Source organism: Pleurodeles waltl, chromosome 9 (assembly GCF_031143425.1).
Source record: "Pleurodeles waltl isolate 20211129_DDA chromosome 9, aPleWal1.hap1.20221129, whole genome shotgun sequence".
NCBI lineage: Eukaryota > Metazoa > Chordata > Amphibia > Caudata > Salamandridae > Pleurodeles > Pleurodeles waltl.
In genome coordinates, this window is record NC_090448.1 from 793,759,364 (window position 1) to 793,785,395 (window position 26,032).

At 42.8% G+C, this 26,032-nt stretch overlaps 1 protein-coding gene across 5 annotated transcripts in view; it reads left to right on the forward strand.

Moving 5' to 3' along the window:
* FIBP (FGF1 intracellular binding protein) overlaps positions 1 to 25,823 on the forward strand; it is a 156,821-nt gene extending 130,998 nt beyond the window's left edge. For all 5 annotated transcript variants that reach the window (XM_069208022.1, XM_069208025.1, XM_069208023.1 and 2 more), the window contains one exon: positions 21,839 to 25,823. In XM_069208022.1, the coding sequence (XP_069064123.1) occupies positions 21,839 to 21,908 (70 nt within the window). In that variant the 3' untranslated portion in view covers positions 21,909 to 25,823. The remainder of the gene's footprint in view (positions 1 to 21,838) is intronic.
* Positions 25,824 to 26,032: the final 209 nt, after the last annotated feature.

Here is a 26,032-nt window from a genome sequence, read left to right on the forward strand (position 1 = left end):
TTTTCATGCTTCCCATAATCATGTTGAAAATGGTTACACTGATTTTCCATTAGAAATATTTTTGGGAAATACTAACATGCATCAAAACATTTTACTAAATGTAACTTCATTTGCATCTAATCAGAGAGCTTTCTGGGAGCATTATAATTGGCCTCATAGCCTAAACTTTTCAAACATGTGTATACACGTTTTTTTTTTTGTACTGTAACCAACGTCATTAGTGAAGTGTGACCTTAAAACATTTATTTACAGCACTCACCCTAATAATGAAGGTTTTCAAATAATGAACCATAAATACAAGTTCGAACAGCATTATCTTTTGGAAACACATTACCTCAACTGCAGAGAGTTCCACTCTCTGTAAACAGGCAGCCAAAGGGTTTCTGCTGCAGAGGGTTGGGCCTACTTGTCCCAAGGACAAAGTAAACATAAAAACTTGTTGCCCTTGACCCCAAACAAGATGTCCCGGGCGTCGGGCGATAGGAATTCCACATCCCTGATAATGTAGTTTAAAGTAATATATTTACAAATTTACAAATGTTCAAGATCAACTTCTAAATGGCTACAGGCTCTCGGGGAGGTGGGTGGGCGCATGTGAATCTGCAGCGACTAATGCCACAAACAGATGTACACTGGGTAAGTGACATTTTCCGTTCGATGGCATGTGTAGCTGCAGATACACATGCTGTGCATAGACTAGTAAGCAGTTATCTCCCCAAAAGCGGTGGTTCAGCCTGTAGGAGTTGAAGTTGTTTGAAACAATGTTCGTAGTACTGCTTGACCTACTGTGGCTTGTTGTGCTGTTAACACATCTACACAGTAGTGTTTGGTAAATGTATGAGGCGTAGACCATGTAGCTGCCTTACATATTTCGGTCATTGGAATATTTCCTAGAAAGGCCATGGTAGCACCTTTCTTTCTAGTTGAGTGTGCCTTTGGTGTAATAGGCAGTTCTCTTTTTGCTTTAAGATAACAGGTTTGAATGCACTTAACTATCCATCTAGCAATGCCTTATTTAAAAATTGGATTTCCTGTATGAAGTTTTTGGAAAGCAATAAATAATTGTTTTGTTTTTCGAATTAGTTTTGTTCTGTCAATGTATACATTAACGCTCTTTTGATGTCTAATGCATGTAGTGCTCTTTCAGCTACAGAATCTGGCTGTGGGAAGAACACTGGTAATTCTACTGTTTGATTCAAGTGGAACGGTGATATGACTTTTGGTAAAAATTTAGGATTTGTCCGTAGAACTACTTTATGCTTGTGTATTTGAATAAATGGTTCTTGTATGGTAAATGCTTGAATCTCACTTACTCTTCTTAGAGATGTGATGGCAATTAAAAATGCAACTTTCCATGTTAAGTATTGCATTTCACAAGAGTGCATGGGCTCAAAAGGTGGACCCATGAGTCGTGTTAAGACAATGTTGAGGTTCCATGAAGGAACTGGTGGTGTTCTTGGTGGTATAATTCTCTTTAGGCCTTCCATAAACGCTTTTATGACCGGTATCCTAAATAGTGAAGTTGAGTGCGTAATTTGCAGGTAAGCTGAAATTGCGGTAAGATGTATCTTAATGGAAGAAAAAGCTAGCTTTGACTTCTGCAAATGTAGTAAGTATCTTACGATGTCTTTGGCAGATGCGTGTAAGGGTTGAATTTGATTATTATGGCAGTAATAAACAAATCTTTTCCACTTATTTGCATAGCAATGTCTAGTGGTAGGTTTCCTAGCTTGTTTTATGACCTCCATACATTCCTGTGTAAGGTCTAAGTGTCCGAACTCTAGGACTTCAGGAGCCAAATTGCTAGATTTGGGTGTCTGATCTGTTGTTTGTGTTGCGTTAACAGATCTGGTCTGTTTGGTAGTTTGACATGAGGCACTACTGAGAGGTCTAGTAGTGTTGTGTTCCAAGGTTGTCTTGCCCATGTTGGCGCTATTAGTATGAGTCTGAGTTTGTTTTGACTCAACTTGTTTACCATATATGGAAGGAGTGGGAGAGGGGGAAAAGCGTAAGCAAATATCCCTGACCAACTCATCCATAACGCATTGCCCTGAGACTTATCTTGTGGGTACCTGGATGCGAAGTTTCGGCATTTTGCGTTTTCCTTTGTTGCAAATAGATCTATTTATGGTGTTCCCAAACTCTGGAAGTAAGTGTTCAGTATTTGGGAGTGAATCTCCCATTCGTGGATCTGTTGGTGATCCCGAGAGAGATTGTCTGCTAACTGATTCTGAATTCCTGGAATAAATTGTGCTATTAGGCGAATGTGGTTGTGAATCGCCCAATGCCATATTCTCTGTGCCAGGAGACACAACTGTGTTGAGTGTGTCCCTCCCTGTTTGTTTAGGTAATACATCGTTGTCATGTTGTCTGTTTTGACAAGAATGTGTTTGTGGCTTATTATGGGTTGAAATGCTTTCAGCGCTAGAAATACTGCCAATAGTTCTAAGTGATTTATGTGAAACTGTTTTTGCTGAGTGTCCCATTGTCCTTGGATGCTGTATTGATTGGGGTGCGCTCCCCAGCCTATCATGGAGGCATCTGTCGTTATTACATATTGTGGCACTGGGTCTTGGAAAGGCCGCCCTTGGTTTAAATTTATACTGTTCCACCATTGAAGCGAGGTGTATGTTTGGCGGTCTACCAACACCAGATCTAGAAGTTGACCCTGTGCCTGTGACCATTGTGATGCTAGGCACTGTTGTAAGGGCCGCATGTGCAACCTTGCGTTTGGGACAATGGCTATGCATGAGGACATCATGCCTAGGAGTTTCATAACCATTTTGACTTGTATTTTTTGTTTTGGATACATGGCCTGTATTACATTGTGAAATGCCTGAACCCTTTGTGGACTTGGAGTGGTAATCCCTTTTGCTGTGTTGATTGTCGCCCCTAAGTATTGCTGTGTTTGACACGGCAGAAGGTGTGACTTTGTGTAGTTGATTGAGAAACCTAGTTTGTGGAGGGTTTCTATGACATACTTTGTGTGTTGTGAACACCGTTCTAGCGTGTTGGTTTTGATTAACCAATCGTCTAGGTACGGGAACACATGTATTTGCTGCCTTATGATATGTGCAGCTACGACTGCCAGGCATTTTGTAAAAACTCTTGGCGCAGTTGTTATTCCGAATGGGAACACCTTAAATTGGTAATGTACCCCTTGGAATACAAACCTTAAGTACTTTCTGTGTGAAGGATGTATCGGTATATGGAAATATGAATCCTTTAGGTCTAGTGTTGTCATGTAGTCTTGTTGTTTGAGCAGTGGGATTACGTCCTGTAATGTCACCATGTGAAAGTGATCTGATTTGATGTAGGTATTTAATGTTCTGAGATCTAATATAGGTCTCAGACTCTTGTCTTTTTTGGGTATGAGAAAGTACAGAGAGTAAACTCCTGTTCCTTTCTGTTGGTTTGGTACTAATTATATTGCTTCTTTCTGTAGCAATGCCTGAACTTCTAGTCCTAGAAGATCTATATGTTGTTTTTACATATTGTGTGTTTTCGGTGGGACGTTTGTAGGGAATTTGAGAAATTCTATGCAATAACCATGCTGGATAATTGCCAGTACCCAAGTGTCTGTTGTTATCTCCTCCCAATGTTTGTAAAATTTGCTTAGTCTCCCCCCCACAGGTGTTATGTGTTGGGGATGTGTGACTTGGAAGTCACTGCTTGCTTTGAGGAGTTTTGGGGCATTGGAACTTCCCTCTATTCTTTTGGAATTGCCCCCCTCTATATTGCCCCCAAAAACTTCCCCGCTGATATTGGCTTTGATAAGTGGGCCTTGCTTGTGAGGTTGTGGCCTCTGTAGGTTGACCTCGAAATCCTCCCCTAAATTGTGTTTTGCGAAATGTGCATCTGCTCTGTGGGGAGTAGAGTGCGCCCATGGCTTTTGCCGTATCAGTATCTTTTTTGAGTTTCTCAATAGCAGTGTCGACTTCCGGCCCAAACAACTGCTGTTCATTAAAGGGCATATTCAGCACGGCTTGTATTTCCGGCTTGAATCCTGACGTACGCAACCATGCGTGTCTCCTTATCGTTATTGCAGTATTTACTGTCCTTGCAGCCGTATCTGCTGCATCCATTGCTGACCGTATCTGATTATTGGAGATGCTTTGTCCTTCTTCCACCACTTGTTGTGCCCTTTTTTGGAACTCTTTGGGTAAGTGTTCTATGAAATGCTGCATTTCGTCCCAATGAGCTCTATCGTATCTTGCCTAAAGTGCTTGTGAGTTGGCAATGCGCCATTGGTTTGCTGCTTGTGCTGCAACCCTTTTACCCGCAGCATCGAATTTGCAACTCTCCTTGTCTGGAGGTGGTGCGTCTCCCGAGGTATGGGAGTTTGCTCTCTTGCGAGCTGCCCCGACAACCACAGAGTCTGGTGTTAATTGCTGCGTAATATAAACAGGGTCTGTTGGCGGTGGCTTGTACTTCTTCTCCACCCTTGGAGTTATGGCTCTGCCTTTTACAGGATCCTGAAATTTTGTTTGGAATGTTTTAGCATTCCCGGGAGCATAGGTAAGCTTTGGTATTGGCTATGAGTGGAGGATAGTGTATTAAACAAAAAGTCATCCTCAATTGGTTCTGAATGCAAGGTGACGTTATGAAAAGCAGCTGCCCTTGAGACCACCTGCGTGTAGGATGTACTGTCTTCAGGTGGCGACGGCCTCGCAGGGTAACAGTCTAGGCTGTTATCTGATACAGGAGCATCATAAAGGTCCCATGCGTCGGGATCATCTTGACTCATTGCAGTATGAGTCGGGGATTGCATCAGTGGTGGAGTGGCTACCGGTGATGTGTGCATTGATGGTGGTGGAGATGGTGGTGGAGTTGTTTGTCTTGCCACCTTTGCTTGTGGCTGCTTGTCCTTTTCTTGAAAGGCAAGACTTCTTTTCATCTTAATTGGGGGAAGAGTGTTTATCTTCCCTGTGTCTTTTTGAATGTGGAGCCTTCTTTGAGTGTAGTCTGGCTCTACTGATTCAAGTTCCTCTCCGAACTTATGTCCTTGCATCTGGGAGGACAATCCCTGTTCCTCTGTGTAGGAACCTGTTTTCGGTTCCGAGGCTGGATGTTTCGGAATTGAAACCTTTTCGGTCGCCTTTTTGGGCTCCGAGGAAACCTTCTTTATTTTCGGCGTCGTAGTGTCTCGGTGCCGACCCATTTCGGTGCACTGTTTCGGTGCCGAATGTGCTCGGAGCCGCTGTCTCGGGCCCGAGATTGCTGTGTGGCGGTATCTCGACCGGAGTCAGATGACTTCGCCACAAGCATGCCCTTTTTCGGTGCCGATGATCGGTCACCTATTTTTCGGGTTAAGCCATGGCCTGTTGGCGGTGGCGTCCCCTGGGCTTTTGTTGTCTTCTCGTGAGTTTTATGTTTCGACGTCTTACTCACGGTTTTCGGCGTTTCTTCGGGATCGAGCTCGTCCGAGTCTGATTCCTGGATGGAGAAGGTTTCTTCTTCCTCCTCGAAAAGCCCTTGTCCTGTCGGCGCCGATGCCGACGCCATCTGCAGTCTTCTCGCTCTTCGGTCTCTTAATGTCTTCCTCGACCGAAACGCTCGACAGGCTTCACAGGTATCCTCCTTGTGCTCTGGAGACAGGCACAAGTTACAGACCAGATGCTGATCTGTATACGGATACTTGTTATGACATTTTGGGCAGAAGCGGAATGGGGTCCATTCCATCAGCCTTGAAGAGACACGTGGCCGGGCCGACCAGGCCCCGACAGGGAATCGAAAAAACCCCGAAGGGCCACCGGAGCTCTTCACAAGTCGGTGTTGATCTGTTGTAACTAACCCGATACCGAACGCAAACAATACCGACGATTTTTCCGAGATTCTAACTAACTTTCCGACCCGAAACACGGAGCGAAAAGGAACACGTCCGAACCCGATGGCGGAAAAAAAACAATCTAAGATGGAGTCGACGCCCATGCGCAATGGAGCCGAAATGGGAGGAGTCCCTCGATCTCGTGACTCAAAAAGACTTCTTAGAAGAAAAAAAACTTGTAACACTCCGAGCCCAACACCAGATGGCGGGATGTGCACAGCATGTGAATTTGCAGCGACTAATGCCACGAACAGATGTACACTGGGTAAGTGACATTTTCCATATATATATATATATATATATACACACACACACACTTTTCCTTCAATATTAAAGATAGGAATATGGCACTCCACAGCTGCTGAAAGATAATTTGTATTGACACGCTAAGGAACGCGTTTCGACGTTTCCACATTTGTCAACCTTGCAGTCGCCATCTTGAATTCTCTTTTTCTACAATCCAATCCAAACATATCTCATCATTTCATGAAATTCATTCAGTTTTAGTTGTTTAACCTGATAGCCAGTATCAATTTATATCTCACATGATAATATTGTAATTTTTTTTATTAATTTTACTTCTCTGTAATACTACTCGTAAATCGCCCCAAAATAAACATAACAATGTGGATAACCGTACAATTAAGCTTAAACATATCGCTGATTTCGTGCCAAATCCCTCCAAATGATAACACCATAGCGAGATAAATAATTATACAATAATCGTATTGCACTTCAATGCGATTAATGCACATTCCAACATTAGCATTCCCACGATTAAAATGTAGTATGAGTGATCCCTACCCTAAATTTTACACTTTCCATATCTGCACCTATGATATCTACTAACAAATACTTGATTCTAAGCACTAATACTATAAAATATCTACAATTGTGTCCTGCTATAATTAGTTGCAGGAATAACATAAGATCACTATGCAATCATCTACATACTTTTTCAACAATAGAATTTGCAGCAAATGTATAAACATTTCCTTGCTACTATTCAATCCAATCGGTTCTTTAGTATCTAACATGATTATATACCTTGATTCTAATGTTCTCAATTTCAACTCTCTATTACCGCCTCTGATATCCTTAGTTATTCCATCAATCACACTATATTTGATTTGATCCAACCTTCCATTGTGTATATCATGAATATGGTGTGCAACAGGATAAGTATCATCCTTATTTTGTATAGCTCTTAAATGCTGTAAAATCAGTTCGTGAACTTGTAATTTGGTACTCCCTACATATATTTTGAGACAACTACACTTTAAAATATATATCACAAAATCACTCTTGCATGTGTATCGTCCCCTGATTTTATGTATCGTTTTCTGTCCCACCATCAAAGATTTTATACTCTCACCATTCTTACAAGCTTTACACTTAAAGCATTTATAGAATCCATCCTGTAGTTGCAGCCACCTACTTTCTTTATCATATTTCCTAATATCATTTTTAACCAATGTATCCCTCCCTCATGGATCTACTTCTCTGAGGTTTGTTGGGTATTTCCATCCCTATCACAGGATCAATTTTCAATACATGCCAGTGTTTAGTCAATATTCTTCTAACCTGACTATGCCATATTCCTATCTTTAATACTGAAGGAAAAGTGGAGATTTTTGACGTGGTGGCGCGTGTCTGACATCGGCACCACCAACGTTTTGGATCAGATGAGCTACGCCGAGTTCAGTGTCTATGTTTGATTGGCATGTGTAGCTGCAGATACACATGCTGTGCATATATCGTCATTTAGTGTTCGGCTTGCAGTGTTACAAGTTGTTTTTCTTCAAAGAAGCCTTTTTCGAGTCACGGGATCGAGTGACTCCTCCTCTCGGTGATAGTGCGCATGGGCATCGACTCCTTTGTCGACCCTCCGTCGGGTTCGGACGTGTTCTCTCTCGCTCCGGTACTTTCGGTTCGGTACAATCTGAACTTCTCTATCTTTTATCTTACCATCGGTATAGTTTTGATCGCGGTTTCCCACTACACTTGATTCGATTGAAGCATAGGGATCGATTAAATGCCCTTTCAGGCACCCGACCCCTTCTCTGGCCTCTTCAGACCTACTTCTTCACAGGCTCATGGATCAGACTCCGTTCCGATTCTGGCCTTGGTGCCACGCCAAGTCCTCCCACACTGACTAGCATTTGGTGTATAACCTCTGCCTTTCTTCAGACCACTGAGAAGAAAGCTGCGAGGTGTGTCGGTCTTTTTGATCAAAGAAGACATTATGAGATCAGAGGAGGACAGCCAGGCACTCCCTGCGGCACAGTTCGTGAGTACACCGGCCCCTACCCAACAAACTAAAAGACCACACAAGGCTTTGGGGACACCACTGCTTGTTAGCCATGATTCCACCTGAAAACAAGAACTTGTCCACCGACCCTCGGGTTCAGCATCGAACTAGGCCAAAATTCACCCCAGCAACAGACTGCCACGCCCGTTTCGGCATCTAGTCGAAAGATGGACACTTCCACTTCTGAACCGAGTCGAGTTCCAAGTATATCGGAACTGAAACATCCACGCTCCTCTTCCAAGCCGAGTCATCGAAGCCCTCCTTTGAAGCCAAAAATACTTTTTCCAACTACTCAAACTGCTTTTTCGGCCAGTGCAAAGCATACTACCACCAAACGATCGGAACATTCTCTAAAAGGCAGAAAACATGCTTCATCTTCAGAACAAGAGGGAGTATGAGTCAGACATTAGACCCATTCTTGAGGGCATGGACCAGAAACAAAGGAGTCACATTCAGAAAGAGACTGGAAAGATTATTGCCTCTCCTCCTCCAATGACAAATAGGAAATTAGCATTCCAGGAGAGTTTGGATGCTGGAACTACACCGGCAAAAATATTTAAGCATAAGGAAAAGCCAAAGACTATTCAGCGTTCTCCTCCTCATTCACCTTATCTTTCCACTTCTCCCCTACCTCCTACTCCACCACCACCAACTTCACCCACACAATCTCATGCTTCCTCACATGGGACTTTATGGTTGGTAGTATTTACAACCTGGATCCATGGGGCATGTATGTCTCTGATCCAATCCCACCTAATGATCCTGAGTTGTATCCAACAAGGCTATCTCCACCTGAGGACACCACAGCATATAACCAGGTCATTTCCAGGACAGCCGCATATTATTGTGTGCAGATGCACTCTGAGCGATTGAAAGAGGATTTTCTTTTTAACACTCCTCAACGCACAAACAGTACTCATGTTTGCCAATGCTGCCTGGCATGCTCAAACATGCAGATGAAATTTTTAAAGAGCCAGTCAAAGCCAGGGTATCAACACCTAGAATAGACAAAAAATATAAACCGGCACTAACAGATCCAGTTTTTATTTCCCAACCGTTACCGCCAGACTCAGTCATAGTCAGTGCAGCCAGAAAACTCTCTTAACAGCCAGTCCACAGGGGTCGCTCCTCCCCCGATAAAGTAAGCCGCAAATTTGATGCAGCAGGCAAAAGGGTGGCAACCCAGGCTGCAAATCACTGGCGTATTGCTAATTCACAAGCCCTTTTAGCTAGATATGCCCGGGCACATTGGGATGAGATGCAGGAGTTCCTACAATACCTCCCAAAGGAACACCAGAAAAGGGCACAGCAGGTAGGGGAAGAGGGACAAGCCATTGCCAATAACACGATCAGGTCAGCATTAGACGCAACTGATACAGCAGCTAGAGTCATAAGCACTAGCATTACAATTAGTAGACATGCTTTGTTGAGGTCCTCAGGCTTTAAGCCTGAAATACAACAAGCGGTCCTTAACATGCCTTTTAATAAGCAGCAACTATTTGGACCGGAAGTGAACACAATCATTGAAAAATTAAAAAATGACTCTGAAACAGCAAAAGCCATGGGAGCCCTTTATACAACACCTTTTTGGGGCTCATTTCGTAAACCTCAATTTAGAGGAGGTTTTAAACCACGAGTTTCAGAGGTCTCTATGTCCCAGCAAAAACAGGGACAACAATATTATCCCAGGGGATCTTTCAGGGGCCCTTCTAGAGCACACAACTTTAGATCCAGAGGTAAATCCTGTGCTGAAAGAGGTGCTTCTACCTCATTGAAGCAGTGACTTCCCCTGCATTCCCAAACAGCATACATCTCCTGTGAGAGGAAGATTGCAATATTCCATCCTCACTGGCAACAAATTACAACAGATCAATGGGTACTGTCAATTATCCACAATGGTTATTGCCTAGAACTCATCTCCACTCCACCAAACATTCCACCCCGATCACACCGGCTTTCTCCCAAACACATTGCTCTGTTGAAACAAGAGGTAGAATCTCTGCTACTCATGGGTGCAATAGAGATGGTTACCATCAGTCAACAAGGTACAGGGGTATATTCTGTATACCTCTTCATACCAGAAAAGGATGGCACTCTCAGACCAATTCTCGATCTCAGATCTCTAAATCAATATATCCTGTCAGAACATTTCCACATAGTCACTCTACAGGATGTCATTCCCTTGTTACAAAAAACAAGACTATATGACTGCATTAGGTTTAAAAGACGCTTACTTTCACATTCCTATACATCCAGCACACCGCATGTACTTAAGATTTGTAATGGCAGGCAAGCATTACCAATTCAAAATACTACCCTTTGGAGTAACAACAGCACCAAGATTATTCACAAAATGTCTAGCAGTAGTTGTGGCATACCTCAGAAGACAACACATCCATGTCTTCCCCATATCTGGACGACTGGCTAATAAAAGCCAGCACCATTCAAAACTGTCAACAGCATACATGGTACACAATAGATACCCTACACAGGTTAAGGTTCACAATCAATTACCATAAATCTCACCTTCAGCCAGCACAAATTCAACCATATCTAGGAGCAATTCTGAACACTCAGTCAGCATTAGCCTACTTGAATCCAAACAAATCCAACCGTTTCACAATCTCATTTCCCAATTACAAGTCAATCAAACCTACACAGTAAGATTTGTCATGAAACTATTAGGAATGATGGTGTCATGCATAGCAGTAGTACTCAATGCAGTCTAAACATGAGACCACTACAACAGTGTGCCTCGCAAAAATGGTCTCAGGCACAGGGTCAATTACAGGACCTAGTGTTGTTAGACAGCCAAACTTACAAATCTCTGCAATGGTGGAATCAAACCAACTTATCAAAAGGGCGGCCATTTCAGGACTCTGTGCCACAGAGCATAAATACCACAGATGCATCAATGACAGGTTGGGGAGCCCATCTCAACAATCTTACAATACAGGGAGAATGGTACTCAATTCAGCAAACTTACCACATAAACCACTTGGAATTGCTGGCAGCGTTCCTAGCCATAAAAGCATTTCAACCACAGATTGTACACAAAACAATCTTAATAAGGACAGACAACATGACAAAAATGTATTATCGGCAAAAAGAGGGGTGGACGTACTGAACCCAATTGTCACTCCTAGCACAAACAATTTGGAAATGGCCAATTCACAATCACATTCACCTGCTAGCAGAGTACATCCCAGGGATACACAATTAGTTAGCAGACCTCCTAAGCAGTACGCAGCAACAAATACACGAATGGGAGATTCACCCACAAGTTATTCAGCGTTACTTTCAGGTGTGGGGAACACCAAACATAGACCTTTTAGCAACAAGCGAAAACACAAAATGCCAAAAGTTTGCGTCCAGATACCCATACCCTTAATCAAAGGGCAATGCTCTATGGATCAATTGGTCAGGGATATTTGCTTACGCTTTTCCCCCTCTCCTGTTAATTGTGTTTCTAATCAACAAGATCCATCACACTTCACTGACTATAATAGTCATAGCTCCCACGTGGGCACATCAACATTATTGGATCTGTTGGTAGTACCACATCACAAGCTCCCAAACAGGCCAGACCTATTGACTCAGAAAAAGGGTCAAATCATGCATTCCAATCCCAGTAGCTCAACCTGGCGATTTGGCTCCTGAGGTCATAGAATTTGGATATCTACAGCTTCCACCAGAATGTATGGACATTCTAAAACAAGCACGGAAACCTACAACCAGGCAGTGTTGCGCAAATAAATGGAAACGTTTTGTATATTACCGCCCACCAAAAAACATTGATCCACTTAAAACATCAGTACAGGATATTGTATGTTATTTGCTTCACTCGCAGAAAGCAAATATGTCAAATTCATCTTTTAAAATTCATTTAAAAGCCAAATCAGCCTACCTGCAAAACAGACAACATACCTCTCTGTTTAGAATTCCTGTCATAAAAGTTTTTATGGAAGGTCTTAAAAGAGTTATTCCACCTACAGTTCCACCAGCTCCTGCATTGAATCTTAACATTGTGCACACAAGACTTATGGATCCACCTTTTGAGCCTATGCATTCTTGCACCCTTCACTTTCTCTTATGGCAGGTTGCTTTCCTAGTAGCAATTACTTTCTTAAGAAGAGTAAGTGAAATTCAAGCATTCACTTTAGAAGAATCCTTCCAAGTACACAAACACAAAATAGTACTTAGGACAAATCCAATTTTATTACCCAAAGTCGTTTCACCATTTCACTTTAATTAGTCAGTGGAACTGCCAGTCTTCTTTCCACAGCCAGATTCAGTTGCTGACGAGCTCTCCACACAATCTTGATCTTAAAAGAGCTCTCATGTACTATACAGACAGAACAAAAGACTTTAGAAAATCTCAACAACTTTTTGTTGCTCTCCAGCAACCTCATAAGGGTAATCCCATTTCAAACAAGGATTGCTAGATGGATAGTAAAGTGCATTCAAACTTGCTATCTTAAATCTAAAAGGGAACTATTCGTAACTCCTAAAGCACATTCAACTAGAAAGAAAGGAGCGTCAATGGCATTTTTAGGAAATATACCAATGGCAAATATATGCAAAGCAGCCACATGGTCCACACCACACACATTTACTAAACACTGCTGTGTGGATGTGTTATCTCGACAACAAGCAAATGTTGGTCAAGCAGTGCTTAAAACACTATTTCAAACTACTTCAACTCCTACAGGCTAACCACCGCTTACTTGGGAGAGAGACTGCCTTTGCACAGCATGTGTATCTGCAGCTACACATGCCATTGAACGGAAAATGTCACTTTACCAGTGTACATCTGTTCGTGGCATGTAGTGCTGCAGATTCACATGCACCCTCCTTCCTCCCAGGAAACCTGTAGCCTGTAGTACTTTATTATATAAATATGTATATACATTGCTTGGACATCTTCTTTACTTCTTTATATATTTGTGCATACACAATTCTTAACTCCTTACTTCACCCTCCTGGGGGAAAACAATCTAACAAAGGAGTCGATGCCCATGCACACTATCACCGAGAGGAGGAGTCACTCGATCCTGTGACTCGAAAAAAGCTTCTTTGAAGAAAAACAAACTTGTAACACTCGGAGCCCAACACTAGATGGTTATATATGCACAACATGTGAATCTGCAGCACTACATGCCACAAAGAGATGTACACTGGGTAAGTGACATTTTCCATATATATATATATATATATATATATATACATATATACATACGTACATAGAGAGATTCAATATTCCAATTTGTGTGGGTCATTTGTTGCCATGGATAAATCAGTCTTAGGTCTAACTCAGTACTTTTAGTTGTAAACTTAAAAAAGCTAAAGCAATCACATGGTAAATACCCACCAACCCACGGCAGGAACCATCAGCTTTACTGGTAATGCCTTTAGGTTCAGCTTCTCTCAGAGTATGTTGTATGTGTTCCCTGCGGATCCCAAGGAAAGTCCTTTGAAACGTGCAGGAGGTTCAGGCACAGGTGATCCTGATGGTCACAGATGGGGCAACAAAAATTTGTTTTACGATCTCTTGCCACTCATTATTCGACCACCACTTTCTCTCCTTTGCAGGGTAGACCTACTGTTGATGGAGGATGTTCAGGTCCTCCAAAACAATACCTAAATGCTGCATGCATGGAGATTGAGCATTACGCGCTACAGGCGTTTTACCTTCCTTTCGAAATTGCGGACACCATTTTGGTGCCAGAAACCTAGCAGCAAAAAACATTTTTGCAGATCGGTGCAACAAATTTGTATAGTGGTGTTAGCCAGGATCTCTTTAAATCAAAAGACATCCTGCATTTTTGCACTTTCTCTTACTCAGCAGGGACTGGAAGTGGTTAAAGTTGATGGTTAAATGGCTGCCCTATCGGCTTTCACGTGTCTTCCTGATCCGCCATTGTTGCTGAAGTCATATTTATTTGTGTATTTTCTGAAAGGTTTGTTTTCCCTGTTTCCTCCCAGTCTATTCATTGGCCCTCTGAATTTTGGGCTGCCGAGCACAGTTGTCATTCTTGACCTTTTATCTTCCAAACAGTAGTCCTGATAATGGGAACAGCCAAGTTCTTCATCTGTACCTGACCAGCCTTCTTGCCTAACATAGTAGCAGCATTTCATATGACCCAGTCTAAATCCCCTATATCCTTCGTCCCTCAACGCTCCCAGGAAGAGGAGCAATTGCACAGACTAGGTTCCAGGTGTGTTGTCTCTTGCTGCATCGAATGTACTCAACAGGACATGATGGATGACCAGCTCTTTGTGGTCTTTTCCAGATCAAAAGACCAAAAGCAACCATTTTGTGATTGCTAATTTTATATATGAAGATAGTCACGCCTAAGCCAAGAAGGACCCTATAGTGGGCCTTCATGTCCACTCCGCTAAGGCCATGGCTGCTTAAACGGCTTTGTAGGAGCGTTTTGTGGATGAGAATTGTTGGGTAGCCACCTTGTCTACTCTGCATACGTTGGCTAGATATTACTGCCTCACTTCCCAGGCATGCAGTGATGGATACTTTTTCAAGACTGTACTGCATGACCTCTATTGTTGATTGGCACTATTTATTTCCACCTCCTGAAGGGCATTGCTTTGAGACTTATATTTAAGGAGAGAAATCTGCAGGAAGGTGTATCCTCAAAAGTAAGTTACTTAACTTCAGCGGCAATATGTTGTTGATGTACATACACATGCACATGCAGTGCATATTCCTGCCATATAGTGCTGAGCAGGGATGTTTGTGTTGTGTTTTTCTTCAAAGAAAGGTTTTTGAGGTCACGGGATGCACCATGTGTGCACCCTTATTAGGCTGTGTGCATGGGCATAGTGTTTAGATGTGTACGGATAGGCCTCCAAAACTCTGTGTTCTTAATTTTTCCTTGTGCCGACCTTGTGAATTTCAACTTCCAGAGCTGCAGAAAACCTTTGTTCGGCGTTCTTTTCTTGACAACACTATCTGGAGAATGATGCCACTGATCCAGTCCCCAAATGCCAGGGCCTTCCTGCCCTCCCCAGGGGTGTGTGTGCCTTTGCATCAACAGCTTCCACACTGGGGAATGCAGTTAGGGTAACGTAAGGGATGCTTTTTAGTACTGCCTCTGGTGCCATGCAAAGTACCATGGGCCTGTCCACCACAAGGTTTGTAACCTCTGCCTCTCCCCTGACCGTGATAATGCCTCCTGTGATTCGTGCCTTGGCTTCTGGTCGAAGAAACTTCTACAGTACCGGAGGTCATACTAAATAATTTACAATACAACCAACATTTTCATTTAAACAGGACCCATTTCGGTGCCAAAGAAGGTGAAGACACTAGTCCTTCAGGTATCTCATTACCCACCTCCCAGCCCAGAAGCTTTTTTTCAGCAGTTCTGACATTGAGAAAGATGAGAATGCTCCCTCAACCTCCAAGACCTGCAGCCCTCAAATTAAGTCCTCCAACAAGGTCGCAAGTAGGGTCACCTCTGACACTCACTCCAAGCCTCCCAAGAGGCTTCAGGCCAAGGAATGTACCACTCCCAAGATATTTAGCCATTAAGTCCAATGCACAAAGCACCACAGCCTCCATGAACACTGCTGCCTTCAGGCTCTGGTCTGCCCTCAACAAAAGTCTTAGATCTGAGAAAGTACTGAACTAAAGCTTTTGATCACTCTCAGCCACCAATCCCCAAAAACACCACCAAGTCATGACTCCACTCGGAGTGAAGGCCCCTTCTACGCCAGTACCTCGGCCACCATCAGCTTGGAAGCCATCATCAACGTTTATCACCCTCAATGACCAGCTCTGAATATCCGTAACAGCCAGTCCTCCAAGACTACAGAAGGAGCTCAACATCAGGCAGAAACACCTCTTTATCCATACCCTTACTGGAAAGAATTTGGTGAGGCCACCCCTCCTTGCCTCCCTGAAAGAAAAGACTGGCATTTTAGGAGGAACCTGTATCAGAGTCCCACTATGCTTCCATAAGCAAGAAGAATAGCGACAAGGGGCGTCGGATCCCATTTATGCTCCTTCACCACCACTACCATGTAGCTACCTTCAGTGCCTCCACCAAAGCCACCAGAGGAATTTCCACCTCCTTCTATGACTCGGGCAGCTCCTATCGGCCCGCACAAAAGCTATGGCACACCTTTCGATCCACACCCCACACTTAACCTTGAGACAAGTATGATTGCGACCTACCCTCAGAAGTGAACATCTCAACCTTCAAGAGGAAGAGGCCAAGGCGCTGCTTCAGAAAAGAACAATAGAAAAAGTGGCCCCTCACCTCAGGGGCAAGGCTGGATAATTTCTTTACTTCCTCATCCCCAAGAAGGATGGCTCCTTCAGGCCAGTCTTAGACCTTAGGCCTTTCAAACAAAACATCCTGGTGGAACACTTCCTCTCGTCAATCTTGCAGGGCGCAATTCCCTCTGAACCAACAAGGCAACTAGTTATTGGCGCTTGACCTAAAGAATGTCTGCTTCCACATCCCAGTCCATCCAGCACACGGTTGCTACCTCTGCTTTGTGGAAAGTGGCCACCAATACAATTGAAAGTGCTTCCCTTTGGGGCTATCACAGCTTCGAGGGTCTTCACTAAGTGCCTAGCAGTGAGAGCCATCCATCTAAGGAGGGTGGGGGAGGCATGCACATTTTACCCCACCTCGAAAATTGGGTGATCAAGAGCGCTCGCAAGCGCTCTCTGTGCTTGACCATATAATCAGTACAGAGGTTTGGGTGGCGCATCAAGTAGCTCAAGCTACTGTCCATATGCCTTGTGCTCAAGATCTTCTTTGAAGTAATTTGTGGCAAAGCAATACTGAACAAACATGCAACATGACAGCCATGTGCTACCTTCAGAAGCAGGGTGGCATCCACATTTCCCCATTCTCAGCCCTAGCTCAAGAGACCCGGACACTGGGCTTTCTGCCACTATGTACTTCTTGTGGCAAACTACTTTCCAGGAGTGTACAGGAACTTGGCAGACCTGCTCAACAAGACACAAGAACAAGTTCACAAGTGAGAACTCCAATCGCAACCCCTACTCCAGTACTTCCTGCACTGGAGCACCCGACATATCGACTTATTTGCATACCCAAAAATATAAAATGTCCAAACTTCACCTTTACATATTCACATCCACAGTCACTAAGCAATGCACTATGGTTGAGCTGGATTATTGCCTATCCTTTTCCACTTCTCTTACTTCTTCCTATGTGGTTATGAAGATGCGGCAAACATCTCTAGCACTTATCATGGTTATCCCGAAGTGGACCAGACAGCCCTTGGACTTAACATGTCTTGAGACATCCATCAGCCCCCACAAGAAGCTCTCAAACAAGCCAGACCTTCTCCTAAGCAACCAAGGCCAGATAAGACATCTAGTCCCCAGGCGGCTCAATCTTGCGATCTGGCACCTGAGGTCTTATAATTCAGCTACATATGCCTACTGTGGGAATCTCGTTAACCTACCATGGAGGCCTGCTACACCACAAAATGAAAAAAGGTCATTCATTATTGCATCACCAATCACCTGACCCCACATAAACCCAAGGTCCAGGACACCATCTGCTATTTTTTTATCTGAAAAATTCAGCCCTTGCCTAAAATTCAGTATGGATGCATACAGCAGCTATGACAGCATACATGCAAAACAGGGAACATTCCTTTATCTTTTGCATCATAGTCACCAACACGTTTATGTAGGGCCTCAGGAAAGTCATCCCTCCTAGAGTCCACCCTGCACAAGTATGGAACTTCAGCATGGTCTTTAGACTCATGGGTCCTCCCTTTGAGCCTTTGCGTTCTTGCCCCTTGCAGTTCCTCTCCTGGAAAGTAGCTTTCATTGTGGCCATAACGTCTCTATAATGCATCAGTAAGTTGCAGGCTCCCACCGTCTCATAACCTTTCACTCAAGTCCACAAAGACAGAGTTGTTCTCAGAACCAACGCGACATTCCTCCCCAAAGTATTTTCCCCGTTCCGCCTCAACCAAGCGAAAGCGATGGCAGTCTTTTTTCCCCAACCAGACTCGGTTGTGGAGACAGTCCTTTACACCTTAGATGTTAAATGTGCGGCCATGTATAACTTTAGCGGGACCAGGCCATTCCACAGGTTCGATCAGCTATTTGTAGCCTTTGCTAAACCTCACAAAGGTAAGCCTATTTACAAGGCCAGTATTACCAAACTGATAGACAAGTGCATCCAGACTTGGTACCACAAAGCTATCTTGAACCCTCCCTGCTATATACCCAGGGCGCACTCTACGTGCAAGAAAGCATCAACCATGGCCTTCCTTGTTAATAGCCAGATAGCCAACATTTGTAAGACAGCCACTTGGTCAACCCCAGACACTTTCACTAGGCACTATTGTGTGCACATCTTAACACAGCAGGCTGTTGTTGGCTAGACAGTTTTAAATACTTTATTCCAGATATTGGCATCATCTACATGCCAGCAAGGGCTTGTAGAGGATACTGCTTTACATTGTATGCAGAGCATGTATATTTACAGCAGAAGATGCTGCAAACAGAAAATGTTACCCTGAAAGCACCTCTTCATAGCATGCAGTGCTGCATTCACATGCGCCCACCCACCTTTGGGGAAGCATGCAGCTCTGCTTGCAGATCTTTGCTTTTATTATTTAACTTACTTCCACAACATGCATGGTGCACAATACTCTGTTCACTTGCCTCCCCATACATAATCTCACTCACTGTGCGGAAAACAATATACGTTGGAATCATTGTTCATGCACATTGTCTACTAAGGATTGACTCTCTGTAAATCCCAGATCTTTAATGCTTTTCTTCAAAGAAAGAGAATTTGCAAACACCCAGGTCTCACTAGATGGCAGGAGTGTGCTGAGCATGTGAATCTACAGCACAACACTCTACTGACCAGTACTTTTAGTGTAAATGTCATTTTCTTTCTGGTGGATACATACTTATTTTGCAGATTCATCACTGCTCTCCCTTCTTTTTGGTGATTCATTGCCTTATATAATAAGATTCCAAGTGATGCAGATGTGTTGTGCGCCTTAATTGTCTCTGTCGGTTCCTCTCTGAATCCCTGGATGGCACACAGAAAAAGTGTCAAAACAGACTTCAGAGCAAAAGTTGCCATCTGGTATATGCAAGTGTTGTCATGTCTGGTGACCAGAGTCGTACCTCAGACCGCTTGGTTCCATCTGGTGGCACTAAAGAGTTATTGTGGGAAGGAAGATTTCTGGACCATCTAACACCTACTAGGATATTCATAAATTGAGGAATATGCAAGAAGATTATGTATTCACCAGAACTATTATTACCAATGGTAGGTAACTATAACTTCTTCTTGTAATATCCAGACCGCTTTGGAGAAATGTTGAAAATGCATTGTTTTGTAATTGCTTTGAGTTTTACTAATAATATATTTTTTAGATAGTGCATGTATTTTAATGTTGCATAGAGCCAAAGGGATAGCTTAATCAGCAGAACATTTATTTCTTGAACAAAACGCTGAACAATGGGTCGCAAGCTTGAAACACAACAAGGATGACTCAGCCTTCCACCTTACCATAGGTCAGTAAATTGATTACCATGAGAGGGTAATAGAAATATCTGTTATTTACAGTGCTTAGTAGTAGAAGTGTGGTATGAAGTGATACATACAAATATTATGATTCATACCACATTTCTGTCACTTTTGAATGCTGTAAGTAACACATTTTACTAATGCTTAGTTTAATGCTAATCACTTTACCTACTTCTGAAGAATGAAAGGCTGAACCTTCCATGCCAGGATAGGACCTTGTGGCCTTTAGATCAATGCAGAGGCAAGTGTCGGTTAACTATTTGAGCCATGAGGGAATAAGGAACCACTTAAATATGTAGATATAATTTGGGTCTTTGTCCAAAAAGTGCACCCCTTGAGAAATGAAAAGAGCATTAGAGGTCGAGTGTTGCAGAGTTCTGAGTACAGGCTGTTTAAAGGTGAGAAGCCACCTTTGCTTTGCACCAGTATCCTCTGCCTGAAACAAATGCAGTAGTTTTGGAGAGTTTATAAGGCAGGATGGAGTGCTATGGTACTGTCTGGCAGGGGAATCGGGAAAGGTAGCAGGAAATGAGGGGTACATAAAGCCTGTGATGGCAGGTGACCTGCCCGCCAAATGCTGTTCATTAGTAGTGTCCTTGAGGTGTCTAGTGATAGACTCTACTCATTCTGCGGCATGCACTGAAGCACTCATCATACTTAATCCTCCTCGTTTCATGGCACCACCATTGGGGCAAGAATTCCAGGCATATATTATGCGCTGCCTGTTTTCCTTCTGGCAGTGCTTTGGCAGCACTATATAAAACCAACTGAGACATTCCCACAGCATTTCTCAAAGCGTTAGGATTTCATCTGGTGGGAGTTTGTCTCAGCAGGACTCACTGTGTGATAGAGGGCTCTGCCAGTGCCTCCTCTTCGGAGGGAGTGCCCCAGCTTTGTGAGATTATCCCAGCAGCACCTTCACAGTGCTAGTGTTCACTGTGTCCTTCCCACGGTAGTGCGCTTTCCATCTGGGCAATTTGCGTGCCTGGGATATCAGCTAGTGTCTGTCTCAGCAGTGTCCTTTCTGTGATAGAGTGCTCAGCCTTCTCGACAGCAGCGAGTTCCTGCACAGCCATCGCTGCGCTAGAGGATCTTCATCCAGCATTGCCTGGTACTTTGGGCACCCTGATGATGCCAGCTTTCTGCAGCAGTATCTCCTCAGAGTTAGAGGGCACCAGCAGTGCCGCATTCTACCACCACTCTTTTTTCCGCCATCAAGTTTTCCAAATAGTGTCACCATCAGCAGGCAGTGTTGTCTTAGTGATAGAGGATTGTGGCGCTGTGAAGTCCTAGCCTTCCAGCTATTTCTTCTTAGTGCTATAGGAAACCAGCTGTGTGATCATCTTCTCGTAATAATCTGTCTGGGATTTAGAATGCTTGACCGAGTCTGCCTCCTCTAGCATTGCCTTCTCAGACCTAAAGGGCATCAGCAGTGAAAGCTACTTCATCCATGATTTCCCTCTGTTTTATGACCCAAGCCCTACATGCCGTAGGCATGCATTCCTAGTACTTTAGAAACCCTGCAGTGGGACATTCGTCCAGTGATTCCTTCTTAGCACTGTTGGATCTCAGCTGTCAAAGCTTCATCAGATACATCATGTCAGTGCTAATAGATCTCAGTCTGCAAAGGATTTTCCCAGTAGTGCCTTCTTGTTGCCGTAAAGAACCTTAGAATGCTATTTCGATTTTGTATCGCTTTTTTGCATTTTCTCACTGTTTTTCAGAAGGATTTATATTTGTCTCGCTTTGAGGGTCATGCGGGTTGTGATACTAATACCAATATGAATTTTGGTTGAGTTGGTACTAAGGTCTCTATGCTGTCCCTCTTCTCTTCAAGAAGGTAGTGCCTCATACACCAGTGTGCCTATACGTTGTTTAGCCTATCTCTGCCGGGATCCATTTTAAATAAGTCCCTTTTCCATGTCAGTTTAGTGCTTTTCCTCTCATTTTGAACGACTCCCCTTTAAACATTACAGAGGGTTTGCTTCCAAGCACATACATATGCATAAGTTTTATGCCAATGGTACATTGACCTAGCTAGATGCCCTGTGGAAACCATGATGACTTTACATGGACTCAGTCACTGACCCTCAGTTACCTGAAGAGTTTGTTTTTGTTTCTCTCTCCCTGCAGGCACCAGACATTGTGGGAGCGATACATGGGCACCATCAAGAGTTGCCTGTTAAAGATGTACCATGAATGACTCTGCTGGCAGAAGACTATGTATCCATCCTGACGAAGCATTGGACATCATCCGCGGCTACGCACTGTTGTTTCCCATATTACAGGACAAAATGCTGTGGCAATCCTTGCACTCTTATTACTTGATAGGATCTAGCTGCTTTCTCCTTCCTTCCTTCCCAGCCACAAGACTTACTATTTATCGACAACAAACTTGCCTCGCTAAATAAATTCAACATTTACTTCACTGTAGGTTTTTTACTGGCCAGTTCAAAGAGCGCTGATGGAAATCAACCTGTCTACTTGTACATCTGTTGAAAGAGGATACCTTTTTGACATGACTTCTCTTTAAAATAAAGCAGATTGTGAAGTTTACATTATGTATATTCCAAATCAGGAAGTAAGAAGTCCATCTCCTCCATTTTAGGAGACTCATTGTTGAGTTGTATTTAATCTACAAAGCTCTCATGCCCAGAAGACTGGAATTGAACTTTTCTGACTAAGCGGTCCATACCCGTATTCCCCATAATTAAATGATTGGAAATCAAGTGGATAGATAGAGGCTAGAAGAACACTCCAACCCTTTGCAAGGGCTACATTTGGTTCAGGCTATTCCACTTGTTAAAACCCTACCACAACTAAAAGAAACATGAAGCTGAAGCAATTTTTGTGTTTTGTTAAAACGTTTTGGTGTCATTTAATACGTTTTGGAGTAATCTCATATAAACCTTTCTTGTCCAGAACATATAGTTGAACCACTGAAGAGACAGCAAGAAATGTGAGGGACACTATCGTCCTCTCTAACGACCCTGCTTAGCCCTGGAGGAATGAGTTTTCTTTGCGTTTGCCTAAAAATGCCTAGATTCCTCTTCCTGGAAGCTGTGTGGTGCTCAGAGAACTCCTTCTGGAGTCAAGAAGGGGAATGTCAAAATGCCATGGGATGCGTTAAGAGTTCTGAGAAAATTATTTTCATTGTGCGAAAAAGCAAGTAGGTAACCATGATAAGAGGAAATACTGCACTCTATATGGCCTGTGGTGGTTGGAAGATTAAATTTGAATCATCTAGTGGCATATGGGGCAAGAGAACCATAAAACGTTTGTTCTGTTTAGATATAGGAAAACACTACAATGTTATTAGCTATATAAATGGTATGGCTACCACCCTTGTTACTGTGGCACTAAGGGCATACTTTGGAATAACAGATAACACCACAAGCTTCTCGAATAGTAGCCAAATGTTTATGATGGTTTATGATGGTTTATATATATATGTATTTTTTTTAATTATTATTCAGAGGAGGGAATGTGACATTAGGCGAGATCTGGCAACTTTGGAACTGGGGAACCAGATTTGAGCTCCGCATCAGCTTAACATCCTGTGATTCTGACAACATCAGTAATGGCCACATGTACGAACATTTGGAATTGCGATTTCCTACTTGCGATTTCATGCGAATCCTAATTAGGAAATCGCAATTCTGAATGTAAGAAACTCCATTGAGTTTCTTTTGCGATTTCCAGTGGTTTGCAAACAGACCTACCTCATTAATATTAATGAGGTAGGTCACAATGTGCAAGCCAATGGAAATTGCAGAAATCACAGGTATTGTGGCCTGCAGGGGTAGGAAGACCTCAATGCCTGTGATTGCTTTTAAATAAAGCAATCTTTTTTTTTTTTTTAAACACAGCCCGTTTCCTTTAAAGGAAAACGGATGCATTTAAAAGGAAATAAAATGAAACTTTTTAGTTTGATTTTTTAAGAGTATGCAGTGGTCCATAGAAAACGTTTTTGCATGCATTCACAAAGGGGAATGTCCCTTGGGGAACTTTTCCCCTTTGTAAATGGGTTAGCACTAATTTGAAATTGGTGCTAACTGCAATTGTTTTGCCTCCGCATTCACTGGCACAAAACAATCATACATACCATTCGCATATGGTATTAGGAAGAGGTGCCCTGAACACGCTCCTTCCTAATACTGAATTGCAAAACCCAAATTGTGATTCAGTAACAAGTTACCGAATCACAATTTGGGCTTTTTACATTCCTAAAAGCATTTTTCTAGTCGCAAACGCGCCGATTCTGCAAATCGGCCGGTTTGGGACTAGAAAAATGCTTTGTACATGTGGCCCTTAATTTCCCCATGCCTAAAAAAATAAAAGCTTCTCTAACCTTGTATAATGTAACAGGGGCTCATGTAAAGCGCTAGAGTGTCCTTGGGCTGAGTTTGCTATTCATACAACTGTAAGTATAATTATTTATTTATGAAGGCCCAAATGATTTTCTGATGTTTGGATTGAAGGTCCATTTCATAAACTTTTTGCCTGCTCAATTTCAACAGAGATGCATAAATAGGCTAATTGTGCTGGCATATGCCCAATTCAGCACAACAGAATACATTTTGATTGTTGTCTATCCTCATAAATTTAAGGTTTAGAGTAGGTCTGTTGGAGTTCCAAGGAGCTCCAACCTAAACATTAGGTGAACATCCTTAAACTCCGAGTTTTGTGGGTTTTTACCAAGTTTTAACAAGTAATTTCCCACTGTGGTAATGCTTGCAGATTTTTAAGAGTCATGGGTAAGAGTAGGAATTGGCAGTTTGGCAACATAGTTGAAATATCTGCAAATTAATGGGGGGTAGAATAAAAACTAAAGTTGAATGTGCTTATGCATGTGTTTTACATTTCAATAAGTGCCACCTGATTGTAATTCTACATGCGTAAATTCTAAGCATGTGAGTACTTGAAAAGTATGGGCTACGTTCGTGAAGCTTGATAATCTACAGACTTCTTGTAGTGAGCCACTTGCAAAGAGACTGAGACCCCAGAAAAAGGGTTCTTGATTTTGTACTCCTTTTGTTTCTTCTTGTAACTAAAACAAGCATTTTCAATGCAACAGGTCTCGCATTTGCTCGAGTTAGAGCTATTAGCGTTGTAAACTCCTAACCGGGCTTTTCAAATTAAAAGAAAAAACTCGCAGTGCAATCGCACTAGGATAAATGCAGCGCAATCATGCTGAAATTGAAAAAGGAAAAACCGAGCGCGATCGTGCTATGTAAACCCCAGCGCGTGGAAAACAAACAGATAAAGTAGTCTGAAATCCATGCTGAAAACATCGAGCCTCGTGTGTTTTCTGTAGTTTACCAGTGCTGTGTAGTGGGCTAAACACCGGAAAAGGCATGACGTATGCATGTCTTTCACAAAATAAAGCAATTGGATTTTTAAAGGCAAGCCCGTGAACCAATGAAAGTGACTGACATGACATGGGCATGGTTGGAAGCCCAAAGAGAGATTACTACAGGGGACAGAGCGCTTTGCGCTCACCCCTAAAAATGGTAGTCAATTTGACAGCTTGAGTCATCAAAGCACTAAGCACACAGACAACATAGATTAGATATTCTACATCGTGGGTGCCACCAAGCTGACATCAGCACCAACATAAAAATAAATAAACCATCAAAATCCCCATCTTTCTCGACACACATCGAAGACATCTCAAAGATACTGTGTTCTTGAACCTCACTGAGCTAGCCACACTCTTCATAAAAATGAACAATTCCATGGCAACACATATTACAGAAAACTAAACACCCACCCAATACTCTGCAATTAGACTTGTTCAGAGAGATACTGTGGATCCTAAGAATGCAGTACTTTGTACTAACTCGGGTATATACTTCAAGTCAGGAAGTGCAATCACCAATACAATGTACCTACGTTGGGAAAGACCTACGCCTACAAATAAACTTAATACGACTAACCATTACAATAAGAATACTACCAAACATACAGTCAGAAAGCAGACACTGGTCTGTGACAGAATCCAAAGTACCGGGGGGATAAATGTATAAAACTCCTTCAGCACTGCAGAGCTCTAGTATTTTCTATGCTTTTTTGCTATTTAGTGTTCTGTGTGAGAATAAAGCATACTGAGGGCCCATTTTACACATGCAGTGTCCTATTTACAATTGTTTGTTTATTTGGTGTAAACCCAACATCCTGAATTTACCGTTGTTTGCTGAATGGGTAAAAGAAAATTGGAGTTTTTGGGAGGGAGGGGGAGAGGGGGGGAGGGGGGGAGTTCTATCGCCCGTTTCAGTAGGTGTGTGTTGATTTCTGCACAAAAACATCCAGGTTGAATTGAGTGAC